This window comes from Dermacentor silvarum, chromosome 7 (genome assembly GCF_013339745.2).
Source record: "Dermacentor silvarum isolate Dsil-2018 chromosome 7, BIME_Dsil_1.4, whole genome shotgun sequence".
Classification (NCBI taxonomy): Eukaryota; Metazoa; Arthropoda; class Arachnida; order Ixodida; family Ixodidae; genus Dermacentor; species Dermacentor silvarum.
In genome coordinates, this window is record NC_051160.1 from 135723687 (window position 1) to 135742812 (window position 19126).

Sequence of the window (19126 nt, forward strand, 5' to 3'; positions counted from 1 at the left end):
GTGGGAGAACAAAATGCATGGTAAAGAAAACAGGTGCAACACCATATCTTGTGAAAACTTGATACGTATTGAGGAGAGCGGAAGAAAGTAGTGCGCGGTACCAAGCAGTGGCATTGAACTTGCCTGTCAGCTTCGTTCTCCGTTTACTCAGAACATGCACGAGCGACTTCCGCGATTTGAGTTCGCGCGCTCGAAGTGAGAACCTAACGCTAAAAGAGCAAACACACTTCTCAATAGTTGCGCGCATGGGGCTTTATGAGCTGCTTCGACGAACAGCAACAGTACTCAAGCTTCGATTCTTCACATGCAACGCGTTTTCTTGCGGGTGCAACGAATCTGGGGGATTGTACTGTAAAGAAAGGTTGAGGCTTGGAGATGACATTTTAGATGTAATGAGCAATTTATCATGGTACCTAACTCGAATTCGATTCGTACGTCTTCAAAAAAGATGAAAAGGTCAGCCTAGGTTTTGTTTACAAAGCAGTGTCCTCTTGTAAATTGCGTCCGGACGATTATCCGAAAGTAAGAAAGCTGTCTGGCTTGGCTTCGTTCATTCGTAGCAGGGCAGCGAAGTTCCCTGTTGTTTATCTGCTGGACAATAAAGGCGAATGTTGTATTTTAAAATCCTTAGTACAGTGAGCTTTGCAGCTTATCCGCAGCCAAGATGGCGGACACGACTGTGGTTGCTTACCACTATGCATTTTGAATGTCCACCGTTGTTTAGAAGATCACATTGCTTGGTGAACATTTTCGAGCATAGCAAAATTGTATAATTGTTTGCCAGGTTCCTCTATAAAAAATATCCGCTGGAATGACCCATTGAGCGAAATGCAGCTCCACTAACGTGAAACCTGGAGAGGTGCGAAGCGTATAGTCATGCGCTGCGAATGGGCTTATATTGCCTTAAGCAATGGCTTATAACCTCGTAAACGCGGCCTCCCCGTTACGACGACATAAGAGAAGTGACATTCTACGCTGGAATAATGAGCGGGAACGCAGCCAGCTGTGGAAGACGACGATGACGAAGGCTGGAGCAGTCAACGTTTATAGGTATACTGTATATCTATAAACATTGGGAGCAGTGGCACGAGCGCGTGCCACTTGCTTGCCATGACTAGGACGACGACGACGACGATTACGACAGGAGACGCCGACAGCCCCGGCACATAAGGTGCTTCGCACCTAATAAATAATATATCACCTGATAATGAGCGCTAGCAAGCTTCAGAATAGTGGGGGATGGGATGCAATAGACACTGCCGAAATGGCGTTTCGGATGTTTAGCAAAGGAACCGTACCACTGAGCAGTTTTTACCGCTGTGTTATTCTGCGCTATAATTGCGGTAATTCCGAAAGAAAGCTAAACCCTACAAAAGCGTACGCCCGTTTCATAACTTTCCTCGCCATAATAAACGAAGCCCTGCCGGGTCCACGGATGCGCTCGAACGCATACGGCATGCGCAGCTATGGTGTATACTATCGACCAAAAACGTTGACGGAGCACGGGATCGCAGAAAACGTTAAATATCCTAGCAGCCTTTGAGAGTAGCCAGTAAAACCGTACGCCACAATGGTGCGTATATACGAATAGAGGCTGGGAAAGAGCACACCAGGCTGCGTTTTGAGGCTGTGGAGATATTCAGCTTTTTGTCAGACCCCTTGGTCCGTAAACTTTTTTGGTCAATAGTACTATGCAGAGCCTGGATTCGTTCCCCTTGAAATGAACACTGGCGGGAAAGCATCGTGAACGCGCACTGTTTTGTATAATCGGTGACAACCAAAGTGAATTAGCGCTTGGCAGCAGAACAGGTGGCGCCACCTAGCGAAACCGCCAAATTGCCTGGGGTGCCCACCGCATGGCCAGAAGACTGCGTTACTGCTTAGCGTGGCGTGTTTTCGTCGATTCAGTCGTGCTAGATGCAAAAATACCATGTTAAACCTTGTCCGGGCAAACCTGTTATTCGTAGGTTGTACGACCACCCCTTTGCACACTGCCAACACGCCCGGTGCATATTTACAGATTCCCAGGGTGGGTCCACTTTCGTGACCACCGTCAACATGGATTCGCTTAATTGGTCCGCACAGACAGAAGTTACGTACGCATCGCGGCCTACTGGTTATGATGTTTAGCAAGCATTAGCGATCGTATAGGAGATACTGCATGTAAGATTCCGCTGCTTGGTTCGGTTCAGGTTCGACGGCACTGGTGCCTGGGAACCAGGGGTTCGCACACGTTTGCAGCCGCCACATCATCGGTAATCACAACTCTGACGAGTCGTGCAGCCCGCGCTACAATACCAGCATTTTTTTCAGCTTTCTGTAAGATAAGAAGGCTGCAAGCTAATAGAACTATTTGTTTTAATCGTTGAGTTTCTTGAGGTGAACTGCAGTGATATTTATTACTTATTTAGAAATACTGTTAACCCTCTCTTGAGGGCCATTGCAGGGAGGGAGCACATTTTGCATACAGAAGTTTACACACATACACGTAGATACACATATATATGTATATATAAGCAATACAACCAAACAACAAGACCTTTAATACAATAATCATAGCTAAAGTTCTGACTAATCATCATAGTGAATCAGATAAATGTACATCAAGTAAACGCATGAATTCAATAACAACATTTGTATTGACCACATCATTCAGAAGCCCGTTCCATGCCTCAATTACATCAGAAAAGAAAGAATAGCGATGCATATTTGTTCGAGCAAAGTAAGGCTGAAGCACTCGCGTATGATTCGCCCTCTCACTTCGTTTCCCTGGCAATAGCAAGTAGTCATTTTTGTTTATACTAAAATCGCCTTTCATCAATTGAAAAATAAACTTCAACCTACTTTTAAGCCTGCGTTTGTTTAGCGATTCTAGATCACACAATCTTAACATCACTGTAACAGAGTCAGGCTTTTTATACTTTGAACATATTGTTACGGGGATGTTGGGAGTAAGACTGGATGTATTTATAATATATACACGAGTAGGGTTAGCGTGGTCAAGATGGCTGACCAGCAACAACACGCAGCAGCCAGTGTCTCTCGATCTTCCTCTTCTTCTCTTGCCTCCTATCCTTCCGTAACAGGACTCCCGGGTGCTGAAGCGCCGTCTCGGCGCATGTCAGGCGAAGAACTGCGAGAGAAGTATGGCTTCAACCGCGAAACGTGCACGATGTCAATTGGCGTCGGACTTGAGGACGGATCAAACTGTAACGGCGAGATCTCGTAATTGACGTCGTTAACTTGACGTAGGACTTCATAAGGCCCTGTGTAGCGAGAGAGAAGCTTCTGGGAGAGACCAACACGACGACATGGTGACCAGAGGAGCACCCAAGCACCTGGGGCGAACTTAACATCGCGATGGCGCCGATCGTACCGCTCTTTTTGTATATCCTGAGAGGCCAACAGACGAGATCGGGCGACTTGACGCGCCATGTGAGCGCGATCGATGACTTCACGAGCGTACTCAGTTGTAACACGTGGCACAGAAGGTAGGATGGTGTCAAAAGGCAATGTAGGGTCGCGACCATACAAAAGATAAAAGGGTGGATATCCTGCGGTGTCATGTCTGGACGAGTTATACGCGAAAGTGACGTAGGCCAGCGTGGCGTCCCAGTCGGGTGATCATTGGAGACGTACATCGACATCATCTCTGTGAGTGTTCGGTGGAGACATTCCGTAAGACCGTTCAATTGTGGGTCGTAGGCGGCGGACAGCTTATGCTTTGTGGCACAAGAGCGGAGGAGGTCGTCAACAACTCGATACAAGAACGAGCGGCCGCGGTCGGTAAGTAACTGTCGAGGACCACAAGACGTTGTATTTTTTCTAATTTATTTTTAAATATTTTCTGATGAGGGCTCCAGACAACACTAGCATATTAAAGTATCTGTCGTATGAACGCCTTAAAAGCAATAAGTTTGACGTCCCTACTTCCACCCAGCAGTTTTTTCCTTAGAAAGTATAGCACCCGTGATGCCTTGGAGCACACATGATCAATATGTTTATGCCACTTAGAGTATGCGTAATAATAACACCCAGGTACTTGAACGCATCTAATGTCAACAAGGCACACGTATGTTTTATTATTTTTCCAGAGACCGTTTTTCGCCGCCAAGTAATCACTAGGAATGTCGCTCGGTATTGCCTACATAGATCGGAACTTTGCAGAATGTTGTCGCTTACAGAGGGTATACATTCCGGAACGTACGCGAGAATACGCAATTAGGCTGGAATACACGGTAAGTCATGTAAAGATAGTTCGATCCACATAACCGGTAGTTTTTGAAGACCAACGACTAAGGTGGTAACTATCGTTGTACTTTGACTGCTATTACTTTTTTCTAGGCCCATTTTCACCTAATAAAACATTAACTGCATGACGGACTCTGTTTCAGTACTGTGTGGTTCTTCCTAGTTACAACACCGCGACAATGTCGGTTTTAGGCTGCTCATTTCTGCAGTTGTACCACAAAGCAAACACAGTAGTCCTACTACGTTTAACGGATAGTCATTTTCATGTACTTCTCAAAGATGCTAGTGCGACGCAGAGTAACGTGTAGGCATCAACTTTAAATGCTTGAAAGCGCTGTTGGCGGCGTTCGCTACACTATTATTGACATATGGTCTCGTGCTTCTCCTACTTTGCTTTACTGCACTAGATTTGTGTGCTGGAGTGAAGCATACAAGTTCCAGCGACTCGCGTGAGTCATGGCCGGCACATTGTTCGCGTTGCAGCCGCTGCTGGTAGATTTCGCAGTTACGCACATGTCGAAGTCTAAACTAGAATCCTCCGTACCGGAAACGTCAATTAACCCGACACGGCGAAGCGTAACTCTGCTGCGGCTGTTGCTGGTGGTGGTGCTGTTTCTTCTTGTATATATGGCAGGAGCGTAGCAGATAGGAAAGTCGAATTCAGAAACTCCTTTGGACCTTTCCATCGCGTGACATGTCAACAATGGCCTCTCGAGTTCCCTGGGTGTCGCCACATGAACCTCTTGACAGCTTGCAGAAACTACAGCACTTACTTTTCGACTAACGTGCAACTCCACGGCGGATATAGATAGAAGCGCGGAGAGGAGAGGGGAGAGGAGGCAGCGAATGACTAGAACCGACACGGTCGCAAAACGGGTGATTAACAGCCTTGCCACTCTCGCAGTTTCCATTCAGGGGGAGATGGCGGGAGAGGGAAAAGAAGACTTGAGAATGCGAGGAAACAGTGGTTGCGGGCAAAGTGAAGGTACGGTACGATTCTACTATTTCTGAAATATAAACAGCTTGCTAACTTGTCAAGCGGACAACTGGCGCAGGGCGTGCAGACGCAAAGCCGCATTAAAACACCGTTGGGTCTGGGCGATACTACGGAAGCAGTCGCACCTCAAATCAACATTTCTATGGCCGCCGCGATAGTTTCAACACTATGGTTTTCCCTGAGGTGGCGGCTTCAATACCGACCGCGGAAGCCGCATTTCGACGGCAGCGAAATTCAAAAACGCCAGTGCACTTAGATTTAGGTGCACGGTAAGGAACACCAGGGTCTCAATGTTAATCCAGAGTCCGCCAATGTGGCGTGCCTCATAAACCGATCGTGGTTTTGGCACGCACAGCCCCATCATTCAAATGAAGTTTGAAACTTCTGACACGATGCGAGATGTGCCATGTGAGGCAATAGTAATGCTCAACCCTTTCAGAGATTATGAACAATGGCGCGCAAAAACGCCTCACGCAAACGCGTTTCCCGGCGTGTTCTGTATAGTACGCAGACAAACAGCAGTGGTGCACGCAAGGTAACGTTTAAAATCAACCCACAACTCTCGTATTGGGCTAAACCATGAATACATTACACATTACGCGTCAACACCACCGCTAATTATCGTCACTCGAAGCGAACGGCAGATCAATCCCCACAGTGAGTGGGATCCTCATAGTTCTCCTTTTTTTCCTGCTGCTGATTAGTTGCAGTTTGTCTGTCATGACAAAAGAGGTACGGCAGAACTCCGCTCGTGATGACTGTATACGGTAATATGAATATCACTAGAGCAATCTAGCGGCCCACCGCCCTCCCAAAGCCATCCAGTTTAGTTACCACCTGTACTTGTAATTCTGAGAATTTCGTAGCTTCAGGTATATGCTACGTACTCCGATATCATACATCCCGCTTTGATATGGCACTCTCTTGCTGACGTCACCCATGAGCATTGCGGAATGACCCCGACGCAGTGACGATGGATTGAGGAAGAAGAAATATCGATAGAACGAGAAAGGCTGTATAACGACGATGCTATGATGAGGTATTCGTGCAGCGACTTCAGCCTGACGCCGACGAAATCAGGACAGTGACACGACAATGTCTGTATGAAGACGATGGCTGGTCAACGATAGTATCATGACAATGGGAAGAAGCTGGAATGACGACAATGGTAGGACCACGACCGCATAATGAAGACGATTTGTAAGCGGAAGCATGAGCACCTCTGTCTGAGAATAACGAAACAACAATCGTGACATGACAAGGGTAGCATAATTGCGATTGAATGACGAAATTATAATTGCAATAGAATGACGAACAAGGAATTACAATGATGGATCGATGAAGGTGGTACCGGCACAACAAGAGGGCATCAGTGGGATGACGTTAGTGAATTGATGAAGATGCTAAAACGACACCATGCCATCGATGGAATACTCACAAAGGTGTGATGATGATGGCTCACAACAGCACAATGGGATCCGGACTTCGAAGTTACAGTGGCGACGATATAACAAACGGGACTGTCTCACGTTGACAGTACACATAGGACAACGAGTGATCGACGGAGACGATGGTGTGCCAAGGACGTAAGTGCCATGAGATTATGGCTAGTGTATGATGAAAACGATGTAACGAATACTGTATCGGAAAACCGGTATGACGACAATGACGTGGCGACGACGGCATGGCGAAGGTGGTGCGCCGATGACATTCTGATAACGAATGTATAATACCTACGGCTCGCCGATGACCGCATAAGAGCGGCGCAATCCCTACTGATTGATAACAGTAGCATTAAATATAATGACGAAGCGATTAACGTCGACAGAGCGATGAAAGCGGTATGACGACGACGCCATGACGACAATAGAATGACGCCACTGAATTGACGAGAATGATAAAACGTCGCAGTTTCGCCTGATAAGCGAAGCATCGATTCGATAGCAAATTAGTAGACAGGTATACGCAGTAAGGATAGTGGCTTTTTCGGCCGTTTAAGCTTGTAAATATGCGCATACTAACAAAATAAACAAGCATGGTGTCACCCGTACACGCGCAAATATCAATAAATCTCATTTGATGACATCTGAAGCTCCCTGTCAAAACGCTGCAGCAACAGCGAGCGAATTGACCTTCGCGTTTCCTGTCGCTTCGACGCGAACTTAGCAGCGAAAACACAGCGCACACGAAGCTGTCAGCACTCTTCTCGCAGTTCATCCCAGTTCATTTATAAAATAATGCCCGCGCAATTGCGTGTGACTGGGCCATACGCAGCCGCCGCTAGAGTAGAACGTACCCCCCAACCCCCCCCCCCCCCCCCCCCCCCCCCCCCGGTGCCTTGCGCGCGACGGAATAGAGCGCTCTTCGTCCCCTCTTTCCTACCTTGAGCGCGCCACATTGAGCCTCCATCGCCGGCTCACCCTCGGACTCTTGCACTCCCACATACAGCATACGGCGCGCGACGACGATGTTATCGCCCTGGGATTTGATACGGAACATCACGGCGACGCCGATGGTTGAAATGTGCCTGGAGTGTCCATATATTTGTGATCGCAATAAAAAGACAACGTGACGACGATGGCATGACGAGAGTCGGATGAGAAAGCTGGAATGATCACAATGCAACGACCACGACGGCATCACGACCGCACACATACCTAGTGGCATACATAGCGGCACACATACCTAGTCGTTACGCTCTGGAAAGGGACGCACCTACGGACAGCTGGCGGCCATGTCGTCAAACGGCTTGGTGTGAGCACTTCTTGGGTGCAAATTCAAAAACATACGTTTCCAAACAGAAGCGTAAGAAGGCGTGACAACGACAGCATGACGATAGTCAGATCACAAAGCTTGAATGCCGACGATTGAACGATCACGATCTTAATATATCTATAAATATATTGAATATCAATATATTACGGATCCGGTCAACGCACCTTTCAGACATGTTCACCCACACGGCTGACGTACCTCGAGACACTTCGTTGGAAATAGAACTTACCACTTGGTTATAAAACTTCGCGACAGTGAATAAAGGTAAGCAGGTTTTTGCGAAAATCTTTCCCAGCATACCGTCATCGAATGAGGATAACCTGTTCCCATTCGGGTACGTGTTTCTGCTTGGCGCTTCCCTACTCTGAGTTCTGCTTGTGCATGACGTTATGAAGTGCAAATGTCAATGCAGCAGCGTGCTTGCGGCGCCCTTGGACCCCTGCTTTGCAGCTGGTGCTGATGTTATTAGGTAAATCTGAAGCATCCGATGCCTACAGGTAGCGGAATCAGGTAGCGCAGTTTCGGCCGAAGGGCAAAACACTGTTGGCGAAAGCAAGTTAATAAAATATCATAGATTATACGCCTTCTTTTTCTATGCGTGAGGCAGCCTGATAACTTAACCGGGCATGACGTGCGTCCACTTCCTTCTCTGGAACTGCGCATTCTTGACATTTTTGTTTTGCCTCGGCTTCGTGTTCATGGACCGCCACATGTTCGCGCCTTCGAAGTTCAGCTTCCGAAGCACGCGCAGCTTGAGCCCCGTTGCTTCAAGTTCCCACCGGGGCATTGCGCTGGCATTAATGTCGAAGTCCGCCATAACCACACACATGTTTCGGGGAAGGGGAATTGAAGCAGAGGGAGGGATAGGGTCTCATTATGAGGCGCAAACGCTATGGTCTTTGAAACTGGGACATGATGCCAACCATGCTAGTGCGCCTGCGCTGTCTGTGTAATTGCTGCTGTAATAAAGCGGCACTGGTAACCGGGGCAGGGAAGCAACTTCGCAGGTTGGACTTATTTTCTGTTTCATGTTCCAAAAGGGAAACATTTTTTGTTGTTGTTCAAAGTGATTAGAATAAACGCAAGAAAAATTTATAACACCCATCCCGTGCTCTTCGAGTCAAGATAGTAGATCGATTCTCGCCGCTTCATTACATCAAACATGGCCTTCCGCAAGGATCAGTTTTTCCCCTTGTGCTGTTTAATATAGCCATGCACCGTCTCCCGTATCACCTCGCAAAGATAGACAGGTTGCATCACTCAATATACGCAGACGACATCACAGTATGGACCACGGGAGGGTCACTTGGTGAGCAGCAAGATGCCATCCAAGCAGCTCTAGATACAATACAGTGTCATCTTTCGGCACTCAGACTCTCTCCTTCCCCGTCAAAATCATAGTATATTGTGCTTGGTCCAAAGAAGATGAGGGAAGAAGCAGTAAGCTTAATGAATGTGCCGCAAATACAAGGAAGCCCGATCGAAAAAGTACAGGACCTCAGAATTCTTGGACTCACTAGATCGGACACAGGAAACCACACGGCATGGCTTAAGCAGACACTGAGCCACTGCCGAGCAACACAAGGGCTCCTCCGAAGACACACAAGTCGTAAGTGGGGCCTCAGAGAAGACACCCTGCTTATAATGACGAAAAATCTCACCACATCGAGAATTCTGTACGGCTTCCTCTACACACGAACCACGGTAACGATGCATCGTCGCCTTGAAGCCGCTCATCGTCAAAGTATACGTATAGCGTATGGTTTGCCGAAGCATACCCCAACCCATGTGCTTTACTCAGAGGCACAAATTAACACACTTCAAGAAATAAGGGAGGACGCAAGATGTGCCCAGGTGCTGAGGGTAGCCGCTACGTCTTCAGGCCGAAGAATACTCGCCCAGGTCGGTCGGAAGCCACAAGCTCCTCTTCTCCTGACACCTTCGGCGCCGTGGCTGCCCGTGATGTCGGCCATTGTTCACCCCCTTCCAACCAACGTGGGAGTAATTGAAATAAGTCGGAGGCGTTACCATCACCGCAGAGCCATCCTCAACGATAGTACAGCTCAATGCATTTACAGATGCTGCTGTTTCACATAATTACGTCAGTACTGCATGGACGAACAGCGACGCCAGCAACACAGCAACAACTACTCATAGCACACAATTAAGTACGACTGGTGCAGAACTACAAGCGATTCTAGAGGTTGCTCAGGCAGCCAGATATAGCCGCCTCGAGCATTACCGCCATCTACACATTTACACGGATACGCAAGACGCCATACGCGAACTTAACAAGATTGACGCACATCCACTGGCAACCGCCATCCACGAAGAAGCAACACTTCTGCGGCACAAGGGAACTGAGCTGCACATTTATTGGACACCAAGTCATATGGGCGCAAGAAGGAATGAGCGAGCGGACGCGCTCGCGCGAGGAGCAAATTTACCCACCCCCCATACTCCTTGCCCCGTTTCCGTCACAGCTTGATCGGCAGAGGATGTCGACGCTGTCGATGCTCACCTGCAGCTCCGACAGCATAGAAAGCTTGCTCTACAAGCGCTTCTGCCCGAAGGGCATGACCCCCTCTCTCCTGGGCTTCCACGCCGGGAACGCGTGGCACTCCGCCGTCTACGCACCGGCACGGCAGTCATGCCTGCGTTCAAAGCCCAATACATTGACCAGTCGCTTGACCTCACCTGCGGAACTTGCACCACGGGTGCGCCAGCCACAGCACACCACTTGCTGTGGATATGTCCTGGCCTGTCATCACTGCGAAGAATCGGCCTTGCCGGGCTGCAGAGCTCAGTCGCCACACTCAATGACTGTATCCTTCCTAGAAGGACTCCTCAACACCGCAAGTATATATATATATATATATATATATATATATATATGACAGCTTGCTTACCTACCTTATAAGAAGCGAAACCATTAACTTAATCTAGGCACCTCACCGGAAAAACCACTGGGGCTGCCTTTTCATACATGTGCAATTTTCTATTCTTTTATGATTTAATAAACGTATTTCTCTCTCTCTCCCATCCCGTGAATACACAATGGAGCTCAAAATGTGCACACTGTTTTATTTGATGCTCAAAATGTGGTGAAACTAGTTCACCTTGTTGCAACGCCTCGTATGTGATCACATGTTTATAGATGCTTTTGGTTGAACCGCTTAGACAAGGATGATGCCTAGAGTATTGATGAATAATGCGAAACAAATCAATTTGAACTTGTAGCTATATTCAAATGCCAACAAAACAGCTAAAAGTGAAACAGCTTTTTTTCATGTTTCTACATAGAAATTCTGGGATACAGTTCCTGAAATTACATGCACATGACTAAATCAACCCTCTCGAGAACATTGAGCAATGGTCAGAAGAGTTTAGATAATCCGCTGACGAAAAGCACCTTAACGCGATTGACTTTCTCATCAGGCGTCAAACGCTATAAAGAAAATAATTTGAATGGCCCAAGTGACTTGAAATGAAGTGCATATACTACATTATCGCATGTACCATCTTCTGCTGGAAGAGGAGCAGCGGATTCTTACCTTGAAATTTTGGCAATGGCTCTTGTCTCGCCTCTTCAATCTTCTTCCAGTATCCTTCAATAAACCCACGTCCTTTGTTGTCAGTCGTGCTCGGCTTGTAGTTATCGAGCTGGTCACTGTAAGAGAGTTGAGCCATCGTGCTCGGTCAGTTTTGAAAACTTGAGTATCATTAGCAAACGGCATCCCGAAATACTGCGAAGCCTGCTGGTCTCGTGGTGACACTGTTACTCCTCTACAAATTGACAACTCCAACTCCTCTACAATGACAACTCCATCGTGTTTCCAAACGTGATCGTCGAAATTTACGATACTCTGTAAGACCTAATTGAACATTTCAGAAGAGAAATATTTCAACAGCCGCCGTGCCTTACCCAAATGCCTAAAAGCATGAACCTGCTGGCATTTGTACTGTTAAACCTAAAGTGCAGTTATTTCGTTCAATCTCGCATCGGCACCTAAATGTATATGGATTATGTGGGTGGCGCATTCAAATTGATGTCGAGCTTCCCAATCGGTGACGATATCTGGAACTCAGGTTCTTGGGGTGAGACCTAGACATTTCGCACAGTGCCACCAAGTCGGGCCCTCCTATCGATAATTATGCCTTGGTGTCTCTAGTTATATAAAGAGCTGCAGTAAACTGCGCCTAAATTATATAGAGCGTGGGGACGTGCTTCACCTTATGTTGCCACGTTGCATCAGAAAGATAACAATCCAGAGCGGCTTCTATGAAAGTGTAGCATATTTAACGCATAAGCACGAGGCAAATAATTCGTATTTTGACTACTCATTAGGTACAAGATGGCACCCTCAACATTCCTTGCCTATTATACGTTTTATGTCATCACGATAGAAGATAGGCGACTTTTCAGCTGAAGGTATAAAACATCATCGCATATCCACGATGTGAATGAGGATGAGTGGCGAAGCACTGGTGGATCATTCGGGTGAGCGAGAATCCTCCGTATATATATATATATATATATATATATATATATATATATATATATATATATATATATATATGCGTGTGTGTGTGCCTGTGTGTGACGTGAGCAGGAGTTTGCGGACGGAAACAAACATGGAAACAAACTGAACATGTGTTTGGCGACGTTCCTTTCTTGCAAAACACCGTATTCGTTGAGTTCGCCTTGGATTGAGTAGGCTTTGGTGATGATGTCTTTCTTGTTGTCGCACCTGTGGAAATTTTGGTGACGGTCTTCGTCCCCTTCTGTTTCGAAGTCGTGGTTGCTGCCGTTGTTCTCGGAGTTGTTGATGCCGATGATGTTGTTGCGACATTTGTTGAGGTAGCTCTTCTATGGAAATATGCCTTTGATTTCTTTCGTAAAACAAAGTGGGGATCACTTGGTAGCTGGTACACTGCTCCTTTTTGTGGGGCTTGTCTGGTGGCGAGGCGATTTGCCAGGATTCTCAGACTGCTTGGATTTCATTCAGAATGGACGCTTCTGTAATTTGACAGTGCGCGATATTGCTTGGCGCGTGAGAAGCTTCTGAAGTGGCAGCGGCTTGTTGAGGTGTAGTATCCAAATAAAGCTTGAGAGTCGCGAAGCAGCTTGATATCTAAATTTAAGTGGCCCCAAATTGTCTTCGTTTTGAAAGGTACGTGCATAGGTGCTGGTGCTTGTGTTCTGAATTTGTCTTCGCAGTAAGCAAGTTGGCTTCGTTTCACCAGAACTGATTGTAGCTGTACCTCTCGATTCTTGCTGCTGTTACCAAAGTTTGTCTTCATGCAGTTTGGAATTCGTGGTGCCTGATTGCTGGGTTGTGTCGCAATGGGTGTGGCTTGACCACGTTCTTCCAAAGAAAGGTCGTCTGTCTGTGATGTCGTGACGGCGTGCTCAATTGCGGAGAGCATGCACTGCGGCCTAATGTTCATAGAAGAGCTGTGTCTCTTGAAAGTGTGTAATGGCCCGCGCATTACAGGCGAGCCATATGGAGTCCGTCAGAAGCTGCAACGACGACATCAGTGCTGCAGCGTGCTGCAGGCGTACGTATTGTTGAAGGATCTACGGTTGTCAAACTTGGTTCAATGTTGGCCTTCGAAGGAACGAATTCGCGCGCATGTCGCTTAGTGTGCAGTTGCTTTTCTTTCATAAGGAATGTCAAATTCGTGCTAAGCATGCGATTGCGGCTCTTCGCGGGAGAATCACCACAAGGAAAACTCGCCGACGATCTTCTCATATGAGCTCGTTCATTAGTGCAACGTTGCGACTGTGCGCAACTGCAAATTCCTGCTGCTGGTCAATGATGCAGGGGTCTCCATTATTTACACTGAAGCGACTGATCATTTCATCTTTGATTTTCATCCACGATTCGTCGTTTTCGAAGGTTTGCGTGAGGTAAAAGCGAAATGTCTCACTGGTGACGTAGTCATTGAAGTTGGAAACCATATCCCGTTCCGACCATGATGCAGCGGATGCGTGGAGCTCGAAGAAACGTAACCAATCTTCCACAGGCTCATCGTCCACTGATCCGGTGTACTTGGGTATGTCCAAGGCCTGCGGTGATTCGGTCATGATGCTGATCGGTGTAGGTGGTGGATCAATGCGTTGGGGTTCACAGCGTGGTGTTGAATAATTGCATGACGATGCGCGGCTGATGAGGTGGCTGGTAAGTCTTCATCCTGTCGACTTCTGTGACTCGAGCAGGAGGTTCCGGACGGCAACAAACATGGTCGGCCGAACACTGCCTTTATTCTTCGTCTTCCTCTTTCCCCACTAATGCACCGCACCGTCCTTGTGTGTTTCGTTATATATATATATATATATATATATATATACTGTACACATATTCATATATACAGCGCTTATATAGCCCTTGTGCACCACAGCGTCCCTAGCGGTCTCCATGCAAACCAGAGCTACGGACAACGGACGACGACGAGGGACAAGGGTCGGCTCTAATGTGCTTCGCCCCTAAAACGCTGTTACGCTGAATTTAGGAAAACGTATCGAGGAAAGGGAAACCTTCGAAAGTGAACCTTACATGTAGGTATTGCTCCTATTGTTTCATTATTATTATTATTATTATTATTATTATTATTATTATTATTATTATTATTATTAGTAATTATTAGTGGGCAGTTCGTTCCATGTTATTTTTGTCAAAGTTTTTTTCGCTATGGTAATATTTTCACTCTGCGTTTGTGGACGTGATTTCTTTCACTCTGCAACGGCCTCGGGCTTTCGACGCAGTGCTTAACCTAATTACCACACCGACTGTATGCGCCCTTTTTTCGCGCTTACCGTACCAAGGAATCCGCATTATGCTTGTGGTGCTCTACCTTCGCTTTAAGTCCCCGTTCCCCCCTCCCCCTGTGCAGAGTAGCAGGTTAGAGCATGCTAGCTCAGGCCGACCTCTCTGCCTTCCTTCAAATAAGTTATCTCTCTCTACCTTCGCTGAATCTTTTCGACCGCCTTTACGTTAATGGTATTTCTACACTTCAAATACACGTAATACATATGGTTACACTTTTACGTTCCCCTATGTTTACTTTAGCTTCATTGTCTGTCACTTCATGTGCCTGTACACTTATCTGTCATTTCCCCCAGTGTAGGGTAGCCAACCGGGCTGAGTCCTGGTTAACCTCCCTGCCTTTCATTAAATCATTTTCTCTCTTTCTCTCTCCTATATTTGGTAGACTTGTTTTATTTATTCTGCTTAACTGTCGTCGGCAAGACCTGTTCGTACTTTCTTTTACTCATTGCTACTGTGTCTTTATTGACATTTAGTTCTCCTAGTGGAACACGTCTTCATATTTTCCGAGCATTTTTTAAACCGGTTTTTCAGCACTCCAACATCGACTGCTGCCTACAGCCTGCTATTCTTTAGACACTATTGCTGTCAGATTACGCCGTAACTTTTAGGCAAGGGTTGTATAGCCTGCCGCTTTAATCCTTTTCCAGATTTCTTATCAATTTGTGCTGTCCCCGCAGCTTCATTGCTTTTTCGCTAAGTTCAGACATCACGTATGTTGACACATCAAAAAAAAGTAAAGAACGTCCAGCATTTTTATCTTTGTCGTTCCGAAACTTATCCGTGTCTGGGAAATCAGCTATCAATACTAAGACTAGTCCCCTTGTCCAAATATGGGCTATGGAATAGCGCTTTTGTTAGTGATTTATGCAAAATATTATAGAGCTGATAGTCCGCAATGCCTTTGTGACCACGCGTATCAGTATTCATATCTTTTACCAGAATGCCCCTGGCATGGAACTAAAGGACACCATTTGAGCGGCACTCTAATTGTACTACACCCCAAGCCGTTCAGTCTCAATAAGATATTACTAACTTAGCCAATAGATACATTAAAAAGGCGAGCACTAGTGCCACTCTACAGATATCTGGGAGTGATAGCGACGAAAAATATTGATTATAGTTTGTGAAATCCAAAAAAGCTCTCTGTGTTTCATGTTGCCGTATTTTGTGCACCGTTCCTTGCCTAAACACTTCGGTCTATCTGTGACTTCACTTGGTGCTTTCTGGTTTTTGTGTAGGTACGTAAGCTGCCTTTTTATTTCATTGTGTTTTATAGCAAACCTCATAATTTGACTAAAGTGCTCAAGAACGTTATATACCTGTTTTGACATTTTTTTCTAAAAAGAAAATTGAAGCACTCACAATTATTATATTTTGGAGAAAATGTTGGAACTTCGAGACGCAACTTTCAGTCAAGTTTTCAAGTGTGTGCGGTTATATAAGGGCGAAATAAGAAATCATCGCTCCTTCCCCTCCGTGAAGATGGTCGAACAGCGAAGCTGTGTTAGTTACACCGAGTGTTACACCATGCAAGTCAAACATCGCAAACAGTCGATACTGCAAATATCTTGTGGCACCATTCCTTCACCTCATTTTTGCTTGTGCTTACTTCGCGTGGTGACCATGCTTTAGGAACGCTTTCTTGCGGTTTTCTCAGTGTTTTTTTTTTTTCGCGGGAGGTTTTTCGTGTGTTTGCGGTGATTTTTTGTCGCGTGCAAGTTGCACCGCCCCTTTTTTGCGCGCCACTATTGAGTGATGATAAGTGGTTCTTGAGGGAAAGGGAAAGGTTGGCGCTATCTTCTGCAGCCCTTGAGGGAGCACGGCTCAGCGCCAATCTCAGCGCCGCGCGCCGAACGCTGTATGTGCGAGTGAAAGGGCGCGAGGGGCGCGTCTTTCACGGGGAGTGAACGCACGGCGGAGAACAAACGCGCGTTCTGCGCCGTGCTCGCTTAAGGGCTGCAGAAGTAGGCGTCTCTTTTCTCCTTTACAATGACCATATATGTAGAGCAAACGCGCCTTCTTCAGACGCGCGAGAGTCCGTGGGGGAGGGGGAGGGAAGGGAGCCGACGTTTAGCTGCGACACCAAGTGCCTATTTATATCAGAGGCTCCAGCAACAGTCACCAACGCCGCACGCATTTTGAGCTAACGCGGGCAAAACGCCGATGGCGTCGACAACAGTTCTGCGTGTTGATGCTACCAAAGCCGCTCACCTTACTTCGTATGACATTGCTGTGTTGCTATCGCATTCATTGCTTCGCCCTTAGGGCGAAACTGTGACATTTTTTCCTACACCGCCTTTGGCTGGTGCGATTCACGCTCTCCCCATCCAGCACGAGTATTGGGCGGCGCGACATACGTCAACCGCTCTTCCCGTTCTCCTTTTTATCTAACCCCGCTCACAGCATTCTCACAGGGAAAAGGGCTTTCCCAATGTTTAACTCTTCTTTTCCTCTCCTCCCCGCAAGGTCACGTGGTCCTTTTTAGTGCAACGACAACGACGGCAGAGAGTCGCATAAACAGTTTCGCTGTAAAAGTGCTAAGCCCTCGTTTTTTGACACTGTAATAAGTGGAGTATGAAATGCTTAGTTTGCCCGCTGTCTTGTGAGTACTATAAACAGTAGAAATTTAATGTTTACGGGAATTTGGTGTGACTCTACGTGTCATTTCTAAAGTAATTACTGAATTCTCCTCTGCTCCTAATTTTTATTTGTTTTACGAGGCTTGTAGTGTATTTCCACCGAACGCGCGCGGCGGTTTTATATACATACGCATTTGGTGCCGCAGCTAAACGTCGCCTCTCCTCCCTCCCTCCCGTCCCCCCACAGCCTTTCGCGCGACGGAAAAGTCGCGTTTGCTCTCTATATATGGAAAGGAGGAAAGAGACGCTTAATTCTGCAGCCCTTCAGGGAGCACGGCGCAGGACGCGCGTTTGCTCTCCGGCGTGCGTTCGCTCCCTGTGAAAGCACGCCTCCCTCGCGCCCTTTCACTCGCACATGCAGCGTCTGGAGCGCGGCGACGATTTCATAGCCGTTGACGTCGTACGGAACCTCACGGCGACGGCGACGATGACCGCGACGCCGACGGCAGAAATCCGCTTTGGAGTGTCCATATAATTGCTATCGCAATAAAAGAGGACAATATTCACATTTGGTTGCCCATATCACCACGTGTCATCAAGGAGGTGCCAATCAGGGAGGTGCGGACAGGCCGCCAGTTGAAACTGAACCTGGCAACGTTCAACACGCGCACCCTCTCGAGTGAGGCTAGCTTAGCAGGACTATTTGAGGAATTATCAGGCATTGCCTGGGATATTATTGGTCTTAGTGAGGTTAGAACAACTGGTGAAGCTTACACAGTGCTGACTAACGGCCACGTCCTCTGCTACAGAGGTCTTCCAGATAAGAGAGAATCCGGGGTAGGATTTCTAGTCCATAACAACATAGCGGACAACATTGATGAATTTTACAGCATTAGTGAGAGGGTAGCAGTCGTCATAATAAAGCTGAATAGGAGGTACAAAATGAAGGTAGTACAAGCCTACGCCCGAACTTCCAGTCACGATGATGAAGAGATAGAACAGTTTTATGAAGATGTGGAATTAGCAATGAGAAAGGTTCACACTCAGTATACTGTAGTCATGGGCGACTTCAATGCAAAAGTGGGCAAAAAGCAGGTTGGCGAGCAAGCAATTGGAAACTACGGCAAAGATTCTAGGAATGCAAGAGGAGAGATGTTGGTGGAATTCGCGGAAAGGAATAGGCTCCGAATAATGAATACATTCTTCAGGAAGCGCATCAACAGGAAGTGGACCTGGAAAAGCCCTAATGGAGAAACAAGGAATGAAATAGATTTTATACTCTCTGCCAATCCAAGCATAGTGCAGTATGTAGAAGTGTTAGGTAAGGTAAAGTGCAGTGACCATAGGTTAGTGAGGTCTAGGATTTCTCTCAATTTGAAGAGAGAAAGAGTGAAATTAGTCAAGAGGAAACAGGCCAACCTAGACGCAGTAAGGGTGAAAGCAGACCAATTCAGGCTGGTGCTCGCAAACAAATATGCAGCTTTAGAACAGGAAGATGAACATAACATATAGCTTATGAATGAAACCATAACTAGGCTGATCTCAGAAGCAGCAATTGAAGTGGGAGGTAAGGCACCAAAGCAACCTGTAGAGAAGCTCTCCCAAGAAACAAAGGACCTAATAAAGAAACGACAAAACATGAAAGTGTCCAACTCAAGAGATCAGATAGAATTCGCTGAACTGTCAAAACT

The 19126-nt window shown here is 46.8% G+C and overlaps 2 protein-coding genes across 3 annotated transcripts in view; both read right to left on the reverse strand.

Annotated features, from left to right (window-relative positions):
* The window catches only part of LOC119458471 (3-oxoacyl-[acyl-carrier-protein] reductase FabG), a 463543-nt gene that overhangs the window by 117433 nt on the left and 326984 nt on the right, over window positions 1-19126 (reverse strand). The gene's annotated exons all lie outside the window — the stretch shown is intronic.
* The window catches only part of LOC125946981 (cytochrome P450 2C8-like), a 96671-nt gene that overhangs the window by 16211 nt on the left and 61334 nt on the right, over window positions 1-19126 (reverse strand). Inside the window, exon 5 of the mRNA XM_049671237.1 lies at window positions 11578-11693. Within this exon, the coding sequence (XP_049527194.1) occupies window positions 11578-11693 (116 nt within the window). The remainder of the gene's footprint in view (window positions 1-11577; window positions 11694-19126) is intronic.